Genomic DNA, 18,109 nt, shown 5'->3' on the forward strand with positions numbered 1-18,109 from the left:
AATGATTAAGAGACTACAGCCCCCCCCCCAGTTAGTAGCTAGAATTCAAGCTGAGGCCTTTAGACATTGTCTAGCTTGTGTGGGGTCTCCTGGAGCTGGTGGGAGCTATCATAGGTGTGGGAACCATGATACTGTATCTGCTTGCAAAGTCAGATCCTAAGTGCACCCAGTCCTAGGGGAGACATGGGAACTGTGCAATATTAATTAGTGAAACTACGGTGAACAGAAGGTAAGAGAAGAGACATTCTAGATTGATGCCGGTTTTAACGTATTCTGACTTCAAGCCATAATTGTATCCCTGTTGCTTAGTTTTAAAAATGGAATTAATAATGTCACTTTTAAAAGCGGAGTTTCTGAGTGTGAGCTGAAATTAGTCTGCTTTGTATTTTAACATTTTACTTCTGAGAAATTGCACTATACACTAACTGGAAGCAGTTCAAGGCAAAACTTCTGTCATTGTTCAATCTCATGTACAATGCCAGTGGCATGTCATTTGCTTCACTGTAATAGGGATAGAATTTACCTTGAGACATGTCAGAACAATGCTGAACCCCTCAGCATTTCCAGCCAAGCTCTCATAGAGAGTGTATTGCTGGTGGACTACTTCTAAACAGATCATCAACATTTTACTTTATAATAATCCATCCTTCTTCTTTCCAGATATGGGTTCGAAGGAGTAATTCTCTCCATCTATGGACTGGATCGAGAAGACCTGCATTGTGACAAAGATGACACTTGCCATTTTCAAAAATCAGAGGCCATTCTGAGAGAACTGGATGTAGAAAATGCCAAACTTTACCTGGACTTCATCGTTCTTGGAATTTTCTTCATCTCTCTGCGCCTAATTGCCTATTTTGTTCTCAGATACAAAATCCGAGCAGAGAGGTAAAGGAAAAACAACTAAAATGATGCAGTAGGAAGATCTTTAGACACGCAATAGAGGGCTCTTGACATTGTCTCACTGTGGCAGGCCCGTCTCCAGTGCCCAGCTAGATGCTGTTATGACCTAGCCCATAGAGAACCACATTGGGATAGAGGACATATAGTGTTAAGCCAATCAGTCCAGCTGGGTTGGGTCATGTTTTTATTACACTTTCTAGCTTTAACTAGGAAGAAGAAATAGAAGGGAATTTTGCAACACAGAATATCAATACTGAGACAGTGTAACTGTAATAAAAAAACTGGTTGTAGGAAATTTCCTTATGAAAACCAATCATGCGACAAGGTAATACTAGTCCTGGTAGCCAGAATTGTATAATGTCATTATAAGTGACAAGGTAATGAGATGCAAAATGGAGAATGCAAAGAAAATATAATTCTCTCATCTTTTTAAATTCAGAGTTTCATCTTTGCAGTTTTATATGTATTATTTTGCAATTATTTTCCACCGAATTACCCCTTCTGGACAAAAGTCTGTAAATGTAATAATTATTAACAAAAAATATCTTTTTAACATGGATACTTTTTAAAAACAAACAAAAAAATCTAAAATTATTCAAGTCATTATTTTTGTTTCTGTCTAAATTTAGAATTTTGGTGCTTTACTTGTCGAGCTGGTCTCATATCTGAAAATCTTGATGTTAGGAGGAAAAGGCAGATTCTGAGCCTGCACTAAACCTGTGGTCTGTATGTGGAAGCAACAATAGATAGCACAGACATGTTCAAGCTACTGCTGAATGATTGAAAATGTTCTTTTGCAGTGTCTTTTAAATCCTAAATGTTTGTTATATTGAAAATACTGACTCTGCTCATCATCCGTTTGATCTACCTCTTGTGAATGAAAAGATCAAAGCACTCCAATGCTCTTTTTTTCTTAAATTATGAAAGCAGAATCTATCCCTAAAGCCTGAGCAAGATACATCCACAGCTCAAAGCTTGGGGTGTTGTGTTAAACCACTAGCGACTGCCTCCTGTGGGAGCATTTAAAATACCTGTAACACTCTATGTGTAGGAGCCTCCTCAAAATATGCAAAGGGCCTTGTAATATTGCAGGGTTAATTATACCAAGCAGTTTTGTTCTCATCCTGAAGTCTACATGCGTGACATGGGAATTAATTCCCATCAGTGAAACCATTGCAAGAGGCATGCATTTGTCCTGCATATCTCACCTTTGTAAACTTGGTGGGGGGAATTCTGACTCCAAGTCGATGTGAATTTTGTCGCTGATTTTCCCGGGTTTGGATTGGCAACCCAAAATGACAGCATGGGACCAATGCCCATGTTGGACACCCTGGTAAACTTCTGTCAGACACCCTAGTAAACTTCTGTGTGAGTTCTCCTACCTTCCGCGGTTACTGTGTGTTTTACCTTAGTGTCACAGACATCCAGGCCAGACCTACGCATTCTATAAATGCATTATTCCTATCGGGACACTAAGGTCTTGTAGATTGGAAGCAGCTCAATGACAGCAAACCACTCAGGAGCTCAGCAGCTCGTGACAGAATAGTTGAAGAGAGAGACCTTGTGCATCTGCTGGCCACCAACAGTCACAGCTCACAGTCTGGCTTTGAGGACTCCATGACCACATCTATATTAGTAAACTAAATAGTTCCAAGGCCTGGTCTCTGTTCTTTAGGCTAGTTTTCACAGTCTGCCTTTGTCTGTCCTGTTAATCCTCAGACAGCTGGGGCTACTAGGAACAATCCCTGCACTGTACTAACTTTTAAACAGGGCCCAAACACTGTCTGGAAAAGCTCAGGTTGTGCTGAGCCGCAGCTCTACCACTTAGCAGTGAAGACAATTGTTTTCCTGGCCCGTGCCCAGGCTCTATTTTATTTGCTGGTACAGACACAAACCGTGCGTATCTATTAAGCTCAGAGTGCTTGAATTAAGCCAGTCTTCTAGACTGAAGTCAGGTCACTTGTATTAGGAAGGTCAGCTGAACTTTCTCTGGAAATAAGTTGACCTGCGAAAATAAGGTCAATCTTTACTGTAGAAGAAAAAAAGGCAAAAAAAATCCTTGTCCAACCTCTCTGCATGTTTTTGTTGCTGTTTTTTCACAAAATATCCCTGAAGCCAGTAGAGCTTTTATACAGCTCCGCAGCTTTTCCAGGTATGGGCCTCCATGGCTGTCAGATAGGAGAAATTAAGAACTTTGACTATTCTAGGTAATATTCCGAACTGTGAACAGTTTTTGAACAAGTCACGAATTCCTTGTTCCCCTGAATTCCCTTGGCACAACGTACCTTGATTATTTTAAGGCTCTCAGAATAATTTGTGAGTATTTCAGGCAGTTGCTGTTTGCAAACAGGTACAGGACTATGTTTGTCAGATTACTCTTGTTGCACACTGCTGGTCCAGCTGTAAGCTAGCTGAGTATGAAAGTGTGTTACATCCACAGCATGAAATAAATTCAGGGTTTGATTTGTGTTTATCGACACCATTTACCAAACAGCACACTGAGGATCTCTTGAAACTTGCCAAGTGAAATAACTTTGCTGATAAAACTGGTACTTCACCACTCTCAGCTCAGACAAGGATATTGCTGTCTCCTCCCCCCCAGACCGATTTAGCAGTATGAGCTCTTTGGATCCTGTCTTGTTATCTGTGCCTGTTCCCGTGTTTGTAGACTTTCTTATTTTACCTCATTAGTCTGCAACATACTGTTCTATACTGTAAGTTTGTACTGTGTTACAGTAGCCAAAAGTCTGGTCCTCCATGGGTATTCCTAAGAAAATGCATGCTTTCAGCTATTTTTGGTCACTCTTTTTTTTTTTATTAGATGTGCTTCTTCCCAGCCATCTGCTGGCAGAATTTAGCTGAAAGTTACTATTCTAAGGAACACTTTCAGACTGTAGTATCCCAGTAAGGAAATAAATGATTTTTCTTGAAGCCAATGCTACACGCAAATGAGATAATCATTCTTTCCCTCCTTAGTGCTAAAATTAACTGATATCTCTTTTGCTGATACTGTGGGACAGAAGTATTTGAAGTCCGTCCCAGTTACATTTTCGTATGCTGCAAAGTCTTTTAGCATAGGCTCAACTTGTCCTTTCTCCCTTTATGTGGAAATAAGTTCTAGCAGGCTAGTATTAAATGCTTTCCCATGTTAGTGGACTGAGCTTGCATGTGCTGTGGTGTAAGCAAGCTCATTGCCAAGCTCTGGAGGCTTCGTGCTGAGATACAATGAGGCCAGCAGGATTCTAAAGACTTCGAAACCTCATTTTATATAGCCATATATAAGTAGCCATAAACTGGTTGAAATCAATGCCATTATCACCATTCAAACCAGTCACAATCTGGCTAAAAATTGCACAAGAGGCACAAAAGTTTTCTAAAGTTCTCTTAAAGACTGAATGTGTGATTTCTGTTGTGATTACTAGAAGATGGGCATTCTTTGGCTTTCTTGTTTCGTTTGGACTTACTTTGTTCCTGTTGCTTTGGTTATAATGTGCACCAATTAACACTTTATGTGCTTCTTTTTATTTTTTATTTTTTGGCAGAAACTTGCATATAATATGAAAACCCCTGAAAGTTTTTAGGAGGAATTACTTTTATTTACAATTAAATAAAAGATTTGGAAAGTAGTCTGTACTCATAAGAAATTCAGAAAAAATCATCTTTATAGATCAAAAGGAGTAACAAAAATACCTGGTGGTTAATTCCTGTTCAATTCTTAATATTTGGAGCCCCAAATATTTCTTTTATCATTACAGTAGAGGAATATATATGCACATTAAAGAAAGAGAGATGGTATAGGTGTAATATAATGAACACTTGTGTCCAGACACTGGATGTATCAGATGGCTGGCATTTCGATCTACTCTTTTGAACCACAAATTTATTTTGAGGGGCAGAAGAGAAGGAAAATCAAGCAGAGAGATGAGTGTATATTTTCCTGCGTATTTACTGTTGTTTTACATAATTGCTTTTGTGTAATTTTAGTAAGGAAAAAGATCTGTTTTTTTCTTTCTGCACCAGAAATGCCAATCCAGGTCTGCTCTGCATACAAAAAATGCCAATGTTTATTTGTACTTTCCAAAATAAGCAGGAAGGGTTCTTTTCTCAGCATTAACTTTTACTGAAATACGGTTTTGTTCTTTTGCTTGCTGCTCTGTGATGATTACCTTCAGAAACAATAAAAAAGGGCAGAGGGAGGGACTTTATGTGCAGTGGTTATGTTCTCAAACAGAGATCCTTGGAAAATGTGTACGAGAAGGGTACAGATGGCATGCGTGCCTCTTCCACATTGCCTCTGCTCACTGAGCTGTAGGTCAACCCCACTTGGTGGCTCAGTGGGAAGACGGTGACGTGTACTTGTCCTGCCTAATGCAAGAGAGCCCCCCTTTAAAGTTTGGACTAGATGATCTTAGAGGTCTTTTCCAACCTAAACAATTCTGTGATTCGAAGAGCAAGGATATTAGAAAACATCACGGTTGGTTTTGGCACTAGCTGACCTCAGGCTCCTCCAGAGCAGGTTGAGTGTAGTAGATAATCAGGCTGGATTTCTGCATCTCAGTGGTATCAAAGATATTGTCCTGCAGGTTATTCTTTTTTCCTTTTTGTGTGTCCATTCTCCTACCAGAACACCCTGAAAGGGTGCAATTGCTCAGGAACTACTTCCCTTTTGTTCTGTATGGAAACCAGTAACGATGTCTGATAATCACAAAGGCATTTTGATAAGCTGTTGGGAACTAGAAGTAGGCAGAAGATGACGCTGTGTCATGTCCTTTCTAACAGTTTGTGACAGGCCGATCATTGCTGAGCCCATGACACGGGTCCTACTAATTGTGCAACACCACACTAGTGAGTGTTTAAATGAATTGCGAGGTCTCACTGAAGTTAATCATGGGCTTTCCTATTCCTGGACAAGGGCAGTAGCATTTTCAGGGATCAACTCCTACTGTCCTGTTCCTGAATACCTGTTCTCATAATATAGAGATTTTTCTTGTGGATCCCACCGAGTGTTTTTTTATAACCCAGATGCGTATTACAAGTCCAGAAGTTACAGGTTGAGCCTGCAAGCATCACAAGTTTGCTTTTAATTGTGTGTATGTTAGCATACTTCTCTTTCTGTACACATTTCTTACAGATTTTGCAAAAGAGTAATGGTACCTTACAGCATTAAATCTAGCTTCAATGTTTTTATTATTTTGAAATCTTATAATGAACCATAGCTTTACACAGATGTCAGTTGTAGAAGCTTCTTTTAAGAGAGTTAGATTTCTATTGAGACTAATTGCAAGAACTGTAAAAGGATGACCAGTCAAAATATGTACCCTTGTGCAAAAGAAATTCCCACGACTCAGCCTACCAGCCTGCGTCCTGTACATTGTTTATGCCTTCAAGGTACATCGAGAATTTATTGATCCATTCTCTTTCTTGGGGTTTCTGTACAGCTCTGGCCATGCAAAACAATTTCTCATGCCCTTCCATCTAGTTACTTGTTGTTGTCTACGTGGTTAAAATGAGCTTCTTGGGACCAGTGCAAAGGAGTTTGAGGTGAAGCGCTGACTTTTGAGAGTTCTTTGAGCTACTGAATACCTCACGGTCTGGATCTGAGGGTGCGCTTCTCTCTGCTCTTTCAAGAAGAACAAAATCTAAAATGTCTTTTTAAGCAGATTATAAGATGACATGGAAATCTTTATTTTTAAGTTTGTTTGTTTGTTTGTTTTACTTCAGTGACATCTGTGATGTCTTTCTTCTTACCCCATTTTAACTGGTTTTTGTAACCCGTTTAGTGTAATCGTTACACAAACTTCTTCCTCTTCCTTTAAAAAGCAGCTTTCCCACCGCGCAAAGTTGTTGAACAATTTTTTAAAATATCGAACAAATGCTCCTAAGTTACAGGATAAATACATGAAATTTAAGGAAAAAGAGTATGTGATGTATCTAAAAAGAAAACAAGTTCTGCAGTGTAGCCAAACCCTTATGTATGTCAGTAAGCCTTGTGAAATACTTTATCTGAGTCAGTTGACCTTATTGTGAGATACTACCCTTGAATCTGTAATGGAATTATTTAACATTTGTTCTTTTGTTTTTAAAGCAAGAGTCAATGCAAGTATCATTCTAAATCAGCGTGCTGAAGTGTGCATATTCTGTATATCGAATGTCATTGTTGTCTCTTTTTTCTGTAATGCATTTGCATTACTATGAGTCAATTTTATTACGCTTCTCTAGAGACTTTTGCTGCCTGCACGCTGTGATATATTTGCACTGTTGTAGATATATATATACATATATGTAATTATATTATATAAACCATGTCTTTTTCAGGTTGCTTGTTACCTTTGTAGTTAACGCTTACTGGTACAGTGGACCTGAGTAAAAATGTGGGATGTGGGGCATTCTGATGATATATGACAATAATAGAGAAATCTTTGTATATTTCTGTATACTTAATACCCGTAAGAGATTTGTATGTGCATTATTTTCCAAACTAGGGCTTTGTTTTCTGAGAATAGAGACATTTATGATAATGTAACCAAAAAAAAAATCAAATAAAGTGTTATTATTTTCAGACAGATGCCTTCGTCCCTCTTCTCTCTCAAAGGGAACTGGCAGCTGCAGTTGTAGAGATACATTTTCTCTTACTGCCCCTGGCAGTCAGCAAGGACAACAAATTGCCTGTTTTAGATATGGTTTCAGGTAACTCCCAGTACAGGTAGGTTACAGATATAACTCGTAAAAATTCTTCATAACATAAATGCAGTCACATTGGCTCAGGGCAAGGATTTGTATTGTCAAGCCCAGTGCTTGACAGCGGACAACAGCACCACTCAGGGAAGAGTGTAAGAACAGGGTAAGCATCGAGGGGTGCTTGCCTGCCAATTCAAAGACTGCCGGAGACATTGGGATTTTCTTTGTATTTTCTTGCCTTGGATGGATTTTTCTTTCATAGACTTGTCTAATTGCTGCTTGAGTCTCCTGTTGACCATGCTAGCTGCAAGTTTCAGCAGAGGTTTCCCATACTCTTACATTACAGGAAGGAGTGAATGATCATTCCCTGTCTACCTTCTGCTCAGTACTCTGGAACTTACAGATTTCCTCCTCCCTTGTTCCCAGAGAAGGGAAACCATGTATTATTCTGCCAGTCCCACCTGTCAATTTCCCATTTTACCAAGCACCATTTTCCCTTGTTCAGCCACAACACCCGTGCTATGTTCTTCTGCAGCCTCCTGTGCATTTCCATCACGTACATCATGAAAGGTCTCTTCAACTCATTTGGCTGGGTGGCTTTTCATGCTACTAATTTGTCCTTGTGCCATCCCTCCTGCCTGCCACAGCAACAAAATTAGCTGTATATCTCACCACAGTGCAAGGCTAACAGCCATAACTTCCACAAGTTAGTTAAGTGTCCAGTCCTAGACAACATCAGCAGTGATGCCTAAAGGATAAACTACCCAGAAGATGCTCCAGGACTGCATTTTCAAAACTAAGAGCAAGACAGTTTTCTAATGATAATAGAGGTCATACTTTATGTTTTATAGACCTGCAAAAAATGCTGGACTGAAGACATCATGGTCCCCAAAACTAGATGCCTCTCCATGCCAACTCTCCATAGATCAGACAAGGAAGAGGAGGAACAGGACTCCTTCGTAGCCCGAGCGGCAACTTCAATCACTTTTATTGTCTTATATTACAGTTAATGCCATTAAATAAGCCAGCCATAAACTTCTCGTTATCAACTGTACAAAAATTAATATACCTCACATGCAATTACCATCCACTCTGTTCTCTAAATGGCGTCATAAAATAAAGAGCATTAGAAAACAAAGAACCCTTGATGTTGCATTTTCCCATAGCTATCAATTTAAAAACTCCTCCATAATGCAGGATGGGAAACGCTGGAAAGACAGGGAAGGTGCTACAATAAGAATGATCCTTTCTTTCAGCATGGAAGGATGCGAGGATGTGTGCAGCGCCCAGGTGAGCGATGAGCAGCTGTCATGCTGCCATTTACCAGCACTGGGGTTTATCTTAGAAAAGCCATAATAAGGGGCTTGGCTGGGAATTCCCACCTCTGTGGCAGAAAAGCTGCAAAGGGCAGCATGAGCACTAATTGCATTTTTTTTATTAATTTCATACCCTCATTTGGTTTCCCTTTTTTCTTCTTTTTTTTTTTTGTGTCTTGATTTTTCAAGAAGATCTGTGAATTTTTTATGCCAAGTCAACTTTGTGCAATAGCACTGCTAGATACCTGACATTGCAGTTTTGTGGCAGTCCTTCATCTCTTCCACAAATGGAAAATATTAACCGAATATGAAGTTGAAACATTATCGATTTGTGACTTTGGAACAGAATTGCACCGTTTCTCCCCTAGCACCTAGTCATTGCCTTGTCCCACCACCTTTCTGCTGCCAGCTTGTCTTCTCTGCTAAGCAGAGAATGAAGTTCCACCTGTTCCTGGGAACTCCTTGCTCATTCCTCCATATCCTTACAGTCAGATATTAAAATCATTTCATGGCTTTATCAAAAGCCTTACAGGTGGTTTTTGGCTCTCTCCCATGGTACAATCAGAAAGTAGCTCCGAAGTCGTTACAGAAGAAACAGAAATGAATCAAAGCTTAGGATTTTGCTGCTGCTGTTTGCTGAAACCTGTATGTTGTTGTGGCGATGTCCCCGTTGGGTGGGATGTAATGCCAAGTCTGAGGAAGGGGAGGTAGCCAGGGAAATCCCACTCCATGGCAGGAAGGATCACGGGGCCTTTGGAGAACGTGGTCAGGTTTAACTTCTCAGATTCAGCTTCCATGAAGCTTCCTCAAAGCACAATAGATCAAAATCATCCAGCTGATGATAACTACTTCAAACCACCACCTCTCCGCTCCCGCCCTTCGTCACCCCTGTGTGACTTGTACAGACTTTTTAAAGCTGGGTATTTCCCTGGTATTCACCCTGGGTATTTCCTAGAGTTTCTGCAACAAGAAAGCTCAGCAGTGAGCTGTTTGGCTCAGCAGCGATGAAATTATTTGATTCAAGAATTCTAGTTTCATTTCAATTTTTGTGATATTTCAGTATTAAATCCTTCAAAAACTCCATTTTCCAAAAAAGCCTTTGGATATGTTGAGATACAGACGTGTATGTTGAAGGAAGCCCGGGACACCTAACTCAGAGACAGATGGGAGCAAGACCTTGAGAGAGCCTGTCTTTAGGATCTTCCTGGAGAGGTGCTTCTGGGTGCCACAATGGGTATATGAAAGGGTGCTCACTAACTACAAGAAGTTAGAAGAATAGATACACGAGTCTCCAGCAGAAAAGTACCTTCTTTTCTTACCCTCCTCAGCTCTGATAACATCACAGAAATTTTACCATTCTCTAGCAGGAGGAGACAACCAAACAGCATCCTCTTCTAGAGCATTGGTGAGTGCTACTGTATATAACCAAGTATTATGCATTGCAACACACCTATTTTTAAGCAAAGTCTGTCTATCTGGCAAATTGTCTCCTACTGCTGAGCACACGTTTGCAGTCTCCTCCTCCCGTTGTGTAGCTGGTGGTGTGTACTGGAGCAGGGACCGCACGCGCTGCACCAGGCTGTCGGGCACTTTGCTGTTTCATTTACTGACACTGGCAGCTTTCAAATGCTCTGGAAGGTTTGGATGGGGAGGAAATAGGCTACAGTGCAATACGGGACTCTTCTGCCCAAAGAGGATTTTTTTTTCTGGCAGAGAGCTGCTCGGGAAACTCTTGGCTGAACTTTGCTCCTAAAGAAGGTTTTGAAACCTGCACCTCTGAGCAGTGAATCCGCCTTTTTGGACGCAGCCTGCCAGAGAGGACAACCTCCTGGAGACTTAGTCTGGGTCTTGATACCCTCATTCTTCCTGGATTTAACAGGGAATCAGATGTAGTTCTTGGGTCTTACTTTCTGCTTTCCAAGCTGTTTGAGGGCATCATGGTCAAGTTTCCAGGTGCTTCTCTGCAACTAGGAGTCTTGAAATTCATTTGAAAATATGGGCCAAGTGTCCCTGATATTTACTGAACCCCAGGGATGAAATTTTTGAAAGTTGTTCATTGAGACTTGTGGCAGAACTGCGTGATTTAGCTGCTCTCAGCAGGAACATTTCAGTTTCTGTATTCGTTTTCACTTTGGCTTAGCACCTTACCTTAAATCTTCCTTTTGAATGGGAGCCTTGCCAGGGGAGGTGTGTGATACCAGCTCAAACAGGCAGCATACCCTTTCCAGAGATACTTGGGAATGCAATCTGCAGTAAGTGGGCATGTAAAAATATATATCTTCAGAGCTGTTTTCAGATTGCTACAGGTTTCTTCTTCTTTGTTGCTAGCACCCATCTGCACCCTGAGCTCCTTGTCTGCTCCAATTTTTCCCATTAATTCTGCATGTCAGCCAAATTCAGCTCTCTTGCATTGCTTCAAAACGTTTGACTTCTGAGACCTTTACCTTAGCTAAAATTGCTTTAAAAAACAGTCAAATATCCTCAGTCGCTGAAGACCCACACATGGAATCAATCTATATTGCCAAACAGTTTCTTTCCAGCCTTATTGGAAGCTGGGGCATCGGTTGCACACAGCTGTCTTGATTGCAGCCAGTTTAGGACCACCAGGCATGCGTAGTTTTAGACATCATTCACTAGCTGCGTAACAGCCTCACCAGCACAAATGCTTTGTGTCACAGCATTGATTCCTATTACGGTAGCACCTTTGCTGATGAAAATTGTGTAGCTGACCTACTTTTTTTTCCCCCCAGAAAAATACTAAGCACTTTGCTTACTTGTTCAGCACTAGCTGTGCAGCGATGTGGGCGTGCAAGCAAAGATACAAAGGGTGAGTCTGCATTTGTGCTTCCCATGTTTACTCGTTAAAACTGATTCACGTTTGTGACATGAGCTCTGTGCTGTTAGAAAGGCAGCCTCGTTATATGCTTATTCTGCCCCTGGACAATTGTCCCTGGACAATTCTGTTGGGGACTGGAGGACACGGGGCTGGATGAACCTCTGAAATGCCCCAGTGTGGCCACCCATCGCTCTCAGGGCATTACGGGAGCACTCAGATTTCTTTATATTTGGAAGTTTAATTTGGGTATGGTAACCAGCCTGAAACACTAACAACAGCTTTGTTCAAGTTTCCATTTGAATCTCTTTTCCAAAGGTAAGTCAGGGCTCCTGAAGAAAATAAAAAAATAAAAAAAAAATTAAGAAGGGACAGGAAAGGACAGGCTTTACACGACCCAGTCATTTGAAGCTATTTCCATTGTGCCAGCTAGTGAAGCCTGTAAATCTATTGATGCAGACCGAACGGATGAGCTGCGCGTATCTGCTCGTGTCCGTGTGCTGGCCGACGCGGGCTATGAAACGCAATCGATAGCCAGCAGCCACGTCCCCTCGGCTGGGCTTGTCTTTCTGGGGCCTCGGCCACTTCACTTTTTGAATGATCACACTGTACTTAACCCTCCCAAGTTCACCTGGGCTACACCTCCAAATCTTCATTAGCAAAGACCTTCGAAGACATTCAGAAGGCTTGTCAGTTTATTTGCTTCTATTACAACCATATTTATATCCTGTTACCGAGCCTGTTTTAATTGCAAGATAATGGAGTTTCACGAATGACTGATTTTTGCCCACTTGGATAACTTCATCATCATAAAAGAAGGCTCTAAGGAGGCTGGTGTCTTCATCATTTTCTCTCCTTGCAGCACATCCCTGCAAAACTGCTCAACTGCTCTTTCCTGCAAAGCCCCCGAGCACGGCATGCTGCTGCAGCAGCCTCATGTTACCCATTCTGTTCCCAAGGAAGCTCTTACAGACTCTTTATCTCAGCCAGAGCAGAGAAGCATTTAAGCTGCAGTGCCAAGCATTAAAAACATGCAGAGGAAAGCAGTCACACTCGCCTGGAGGCCTGGAGCTTCTCCTGTGTCTGGCGACATACCACAGGGTATGGTTCAGGTGTAGGTTGGGACCAGGGGCCCTGTTTCTTGGTTTGTTTTTAATGCTGCTGAGCTCAATCACACTTTTCCTGCACCCAAACCAGGGGACCCACTCATGAGGACACGGGCTGGCCGTGCCAGTGCTGGTTTGGCTGCTGGGGGCAGCACCGGGGGCGGGAGAGCAAAGGGGCCCTTCCCTACGGCCTGAGGGGAAAACACAAACCAGTCCCGCTGCTGACACTGTAAAAAGGGAAATGCTGGGTATTTTCAGTGTTCAAACAACAGAGGTCCATGTAACCACCCATCAGCTAACGCCTGCAAGCAGCTATTCTGTGAAGTGTGAAGTGTAAGCACTGCACCCTGCTTCTTACAGAAATGTCAGCGACCGTGCTGTCATCTGCAGGTTGCTAGGATGTCTGATTTCCCAGGAAACAAAGAAATACACGGCTTTAAAATAAAGACAGCAAAGGACTCATGGATTGTGTCTTGGTTCTTTTATTACATTGAAAAACTGTATGGTACTACCCTACTGATAGAAGAAAAGCTGTGGAAAACTTTTCTTCAGAAAGGAGAAAAAAATGACATGAAAATCGTTGTTGTTACAAATGATGAAGTTTGGGCTGGGATGTCTAGCTGTTGTTTCCCAGTTGAGTAGGCTCTTGATGGAAGTTTCTGCTTTAACAAGCTAGGGAGAAAAAAGAGGAGAAACGGATTAAGGGATTTGTTTTTTCCACAGATTTGAAAAAATGTGAGGAAGTGTTTGCCTAGAAGAAGGACATTAGAAAGGTTGTGTGCATCCAGATGTCAGATTTTAGTAATTACTTTCCCACCCATCCTTACATGTGTTTCCTAGCTATGATTCAGATCAATAAAACTGAATTATGGGGAATTGTTCCAGACACAAAACAGACTGTGAGGTGTGTTGGAAACAGCCAGGGGTATTTGCTACCTACACTAGGTGTGCTGCAAGACCAGTTACAGAAATGGAAGGAGGGGATCAGAAATTTCTGTGAGGTGCATTCCACCCTTCTAAAGTGAAGCCTTTTGCCTCCTGTGATAATGTAGATGTGGGTTTGGTAGCTACACCTTTTCCATGGTGTTAACTGAGGGCTTTTGCTCACATCAGAGCCCCGTTGCCCACAGGTCCCTGGCTCTGGTGGGCCATGGACACCACCCCTCTGTGCAAGAAGCTGGTCTTCTTTGGGTTTAGCCAGCTCTTCCTGCGTGTGCCCCGGGCACTCTGAACCCCCACTGGGAAGGAGAGGGGGGTCTGTCCTGCTTTGGAGCTGCAGGGCATCCGTGGGGACAGACGGGCAATGTCTCGTGCGAGATGTTACCTTCCTCGACTGTGCGGTGGTAGAAGCACCAGGGGACACCGGCGGGGTGTGCCCGGAAGCAGCACTTCCTATTTGTGCACTCCTTGGCTGTGATGCCAGGGTAGCCGCAGTTCACTCGGACCCGAGGGTCGGCAGGACAGACTTTCTTAACTGCAGAAAGCAAAAAGGAAGGAAGGAAGAAGGCTGCGTTACTTTATGCTCCATGTACCTGGTGGCAGAATTCACAAATGAAAGGCAAGTGCGGCCCGTGAGAGAGCTCAACAGCCACCGTGACCTTCTCCATGTTGATTTCAGGCAGCAATACCACCCAAGTCCTTGCCATACCTGGTAGGCAAAACTAAATGCCAACAGATGAGGAATTGCTGCCACACCAGAGGATCTAGAGGGGCCAAAATTCACCCCTAAAAGTGCCTGGCGGGCAGCAACCCAGCCTGTCTCCCATGGTGGTGCCACGGACACTGGCCTCAGGTCCGGGGCTGTCTCTGTCTTGGCCCAATCTTTAGAAGGCCATAGCCCACCTTTGCATGCCAGCTTCAGTAGTGGAGGGGAGGTAAGCCATCTAGGGGAAACCACAGCTCATTCAGCAAATTAAAAGTAAAATCAAAGGTGCAGAGGAAACCTTTGTGGGGATGCAGCCAACAGATAGGAACTGCAGCTGTGGAGAATCTATGTTAAGAGTCCCCTTCCACAGCATTAAAACCTTTTTTTTTTTAGTGGTTTCACCACACAGCCTGAATAATTAAGTTTTCCTCTCCTGGAAGACTCCTGCTTTAAAAATCAGCTCTGTGAAAATGACACTTTAAGATGCAGCCATTTCTTTTTCAAGATTTTCATGAAATGCAAGCAGTGTTCAAAGGCAAAATCACTTTTTGTCCTCCAACAATTCGAAGCCTTGTTGACCGATCTTGATTTGTATCAAGTTACTTTATTTGCTAGCGTTGCCTTTGTACCCCCACTTCCCCTCATTTCATGTTCCCAGGGCTGATTGTGCAACTGCTGAGGTTCTCCTAAGAAGGGGTTGGCACTGCAAGTGTAGCTTACACTCAACAGTTACATAAAATATGCACCCAGTCCTTGAAGGACTCGGGTGACCAGATCCAACCCTCTCTGAGAACACAAGGGCAAAAAATGGAAGCAGATGTTTGGATTTTCCAGGGGTCTTTAGAACGAAGAATCTAATAGAAAAAAAAAAAAAAAAAAAAAAAAAGATCTGCTCTGGGATATTTTGGAGATTTCACTGAATGAAGACTAGGAGCAAAAATAGGAAAGGAAAAAAAGAACCACCAGTGGAAATATACTGGGAAACACATAGAAAAGGAAGGGAGTGGCAAGTATCAACACAATCTAAGGAAAAAAAAAAAAGGAAAAACCTAAATGTTACAGGATACCTGTGGTGTTAAACAACCACAGATGGATTCATCTGCTGAGGACGCTTCGTGACTCTTCATGATCTCTTCAATATGCAGTGCTAAAGTCATTGTCATGCAGAAAACCCATTTAAATAAGTGCAGAGGATCCCGCGTTCCACTGATCAACAAGACCACAACTGGCAGTGAAATGTTTTTAAATAATCAGCTTGGGCTACTTGATAACTAGAAGCCTGAAGGAAAAGGAAATACCTTATGCAGAGAGGACAAGTTACAAGCCTGATGGACAGGCAGGATTTGACTTTGTACTTTCTTACCAGAGGTCTTCTAACAGAGGTGTGTGCCTGCTTCATTGGCCTAAGAGCAAAGCAGAGCTACTCCCTGGTTGTCCACATTTCTGTATGAGCAAACACTAGGTAAATCAGTGTTTTTGGTGGCGATATTACCTTTCTTTGGTTTAGCAGTGAAGCACCAGGGGACGCCAGGGACTGAAGCGTTGAAGCAGCACCCAGCTTTCCTGCAGTCCGCTGCTGAGATTCCCGGGGGACCACAGTTCTTCCGCTCCCTGGGGGCTATTTTACACTGGCATTTTGCTGTTGAGGACAGAAATCCTAAGTTACTGGGTGTCCGTTTGCACATTTGTTAGTGGAGGTGCATTTATAAGGAGGCTACTGAAAGCAGTGAACTTTCCTAGACTCTGTCCATCTTGCAAGTGTACACTTTCTGTCACTTGCTAAGACCAGAAATTGTCTGTTTTAAGATCTGCTTGTAGTAAAAAGATGGCAGGTGAAATGCTGGCCCCATTACGGTAAGGTCTGTACTTCACCCATAAGTATCTTGTGGTCTCACCTGCAGTCAACCCAGCCCAGCACAGTGGGGGCTGTGGACTTCAAATAGACCACATCAAACGGTACAAAACACAGCTTTAGATGTTACGCTAGTAAATGTTTGTTGGTTTGCCAATGTCACATGAAGAAAGAACGAGTAAAGGGTCCTGGGGGTATAAGACAGGTGTAAAAATACAAATTCTTTGCTTTGCCTTCAGTTAACTCTAAAATCATAGGGTTATGTGAGAATAGTCACAGCTTTACTTTTAATATTTTAAGTCTATTACATGGCCATCCACAACCAAGAAATTCTCGGCACGTCCCTACGTGTCTGCTGTTGGTCTGCTGAGCTCCTTGCTTTCCACTTCTTCAGTTGTCTAAATGCCTTCCATTGCGGAGGCAGATAGACTTCTCTGAGATTGTATTAACATAGAAATGTAGCATAAAATAGATAGAAGAATAGATAGAATAGTCAGAAGACTACTTAGGCAGAGCTAGCTCCTGTTCCAGTCCCTATCTTGTTCTAGTGAGCTTCTGAGCATTTCTGTCCCTCTGCCTTTGTGGCAGGTTCCCGGTTATGCCACCCACATAAGAGTTCACCTGTGGTCTTTTTTGCTGTTGTTGTTGCCATAGCTTTCTCTGAAAGACTTTTTAAAAAAGACTCCAGCTTTGGGAATAGTGTCAGAACAAGACTTTCACTGTCTGATATGTGAACTGGAGACATGCCCATGCCGCCTGTACAATCAGTAGGTTCAAGCCCACATACATACCTGCAAAAGCAACAGGAGATAAATGTACTTACTTGGTGGTGTCTTCCCTTCTGTCATGGTGAGGGCTACAACAAGGATGACGGAGAGCACGCAGATCCCTTTCAGATCCATTGCTCCTGGGAGCCCTCAGGCCTCCAGCTGCTCTGGCAGAGAAAGTTCCTGGAAGAAAGGTGCTGCTTTCCCTTGAGCAGCTCGTTTTATACGGTCCTCATGTTTGCCCAGAGAGATCTGATAACATTGTTCCCTATGAAGCTTCACCCAGATGTTGGCTTTTTTTGTTGTTGTTTAATTAGGAAATGTTGCCATGCATATTTTGATATCCCTGAGATAAATTTCTAGGTTCCCGTGATCTATTGATCACATATCTATTACGTACCCACAGATCACGTATCTATTACGTGATCCCATAATCTATTAATAGGATATTACTGCATGTCTCTGGCAGCCCGAGCTGATTTCATTGCTATTAGAGTATTTCAAATCTCTGAGCAGCTTTAAATGGTTGCCACCACTGAAAAATATATACACATATTTCCCTTCCAAGTGTGTCCTTTCTGACACAGATTTTCCCTGGCCTTAAGTTTGAGTTACGCTTACTTTGAAACCAAGTAAGGCAGGACAGCTGAAGGTGTGACACCTTCAAGCTATGGGAGACTCGGGAGAGAGAAGGAAAGTTTATATGGGATCTCAGTCTGACCCACTGGGGTCTGTAGTTGTCCAGGGGCCAGACACAAGAAGCCCAGATGATATTTTGGAGTAGTTGTCCTGCACCAGGATGTTTACCTCATGGAAATCTTGCTTCTTTAAAGAACAGCTTTTCTTCTGAATATTTTTTTCACTTTACTAGTCCCATCTAGGTGAACCTAGATACAACATACATATACTATCAATTCCAAGGGTTTGTGACTTAGCCCCCGGGGAATTCTTCCTGTTCATCATTAGATGAGGATTTAACGCATTTTTTTGATCTTCGGTAGAATTTACGTCT

The 18,109-nt window shown here is 42.3% G+C and overlaps 2 protein-coding genes across 2 annotated transcripts in view; one reads left to right on the forward strand and one right to left on the reverse strand.

Moving 5' to 3' along the window:
- The window catches only part of ABCG1 (ATP binding cassette subfamily G member 1), a 57,162-nt gene extending 49,699 nt beyond the window's left edge, over window positions 1–7,463 (forward strand). The window contains exon 15 of the mRNA XM_048064503.2: window positions 661–7,463. Within this exon, the coding sequence (XP_047920460.1) occupies window positions 661–889 (229 nt within the window). The 3' untranslated portion in view covers window positions 890–7,463. The remainder of the gene's footprint in view (window positions 1–660) is intronic.
- A 5,836-nt stretch (window positions 7,464–13,299) lies between these two features.
- On the reverse strand, window positions 13,300–17,719 carry LOC106036076 (trefoil factor 2-like). The gene is made up of 4 exons (XM_066979289.1): window positions 17,154–17,719; window positions 15,971–16,117; window positions 14,158–14,307; window positions 13,300–13,505 (listed from the first exon to the last, which is right to left on the reverse strand). Exons 1-4 carry the CDS (start codon window positions 17,230–17,232, stop codon window positions 13,498–13,500), a joined length of 384 nt encoding a protein of 127 aa, XP_066835390.1. The 5' UTR covers window positions 17,233–17,719; the 3' UTR covers window positions 13,300–13,497.
- Window positions 17,720–18,109: the final 390 nt, after the last annotated feature.

The sequence above is a fragment of the Anser cygnoides genome, chromosome 1 (assembly GCF_040182565.1).
Source record: "Anser cygnoides isolate HZ-2024a breed goose chromosome 1, Taihu_goose_T2T_genome, whole genome shotgun sequence".
Classification (NCBI taxonomy): domain Eukaryota; kingdom Metazoa; phylum Chordata; class Aves; order Anseriformes; family Anatidae; genus Anser; species Anser cygnoides.

Bases quoted from the DNA above. Each gene is read 5' to 3' on its own strand.
- LOC106036076 (XM_066979289.1), bottom strand. From the start codon at position 17,232: ATGGATCTGAAAGGGATCTGCGTGCTCTCCGTCATCCTTGTTGTAGCC. The intron at 16,118-17,153 runs GTAAGTACATTT...TGTCCTCAACAG, and splicing joins AGAAGGGAAGACACCACCAA to CAAAATGCCAGTGTAAAATA. The intron at 14,308-15,970 runs GTAATATCGCCA...TGCTTTCTGCAG, and splicing joins CACTGCTAAACCAAAGAAAG to TTAAGAAAGTCTGTCCTGCC.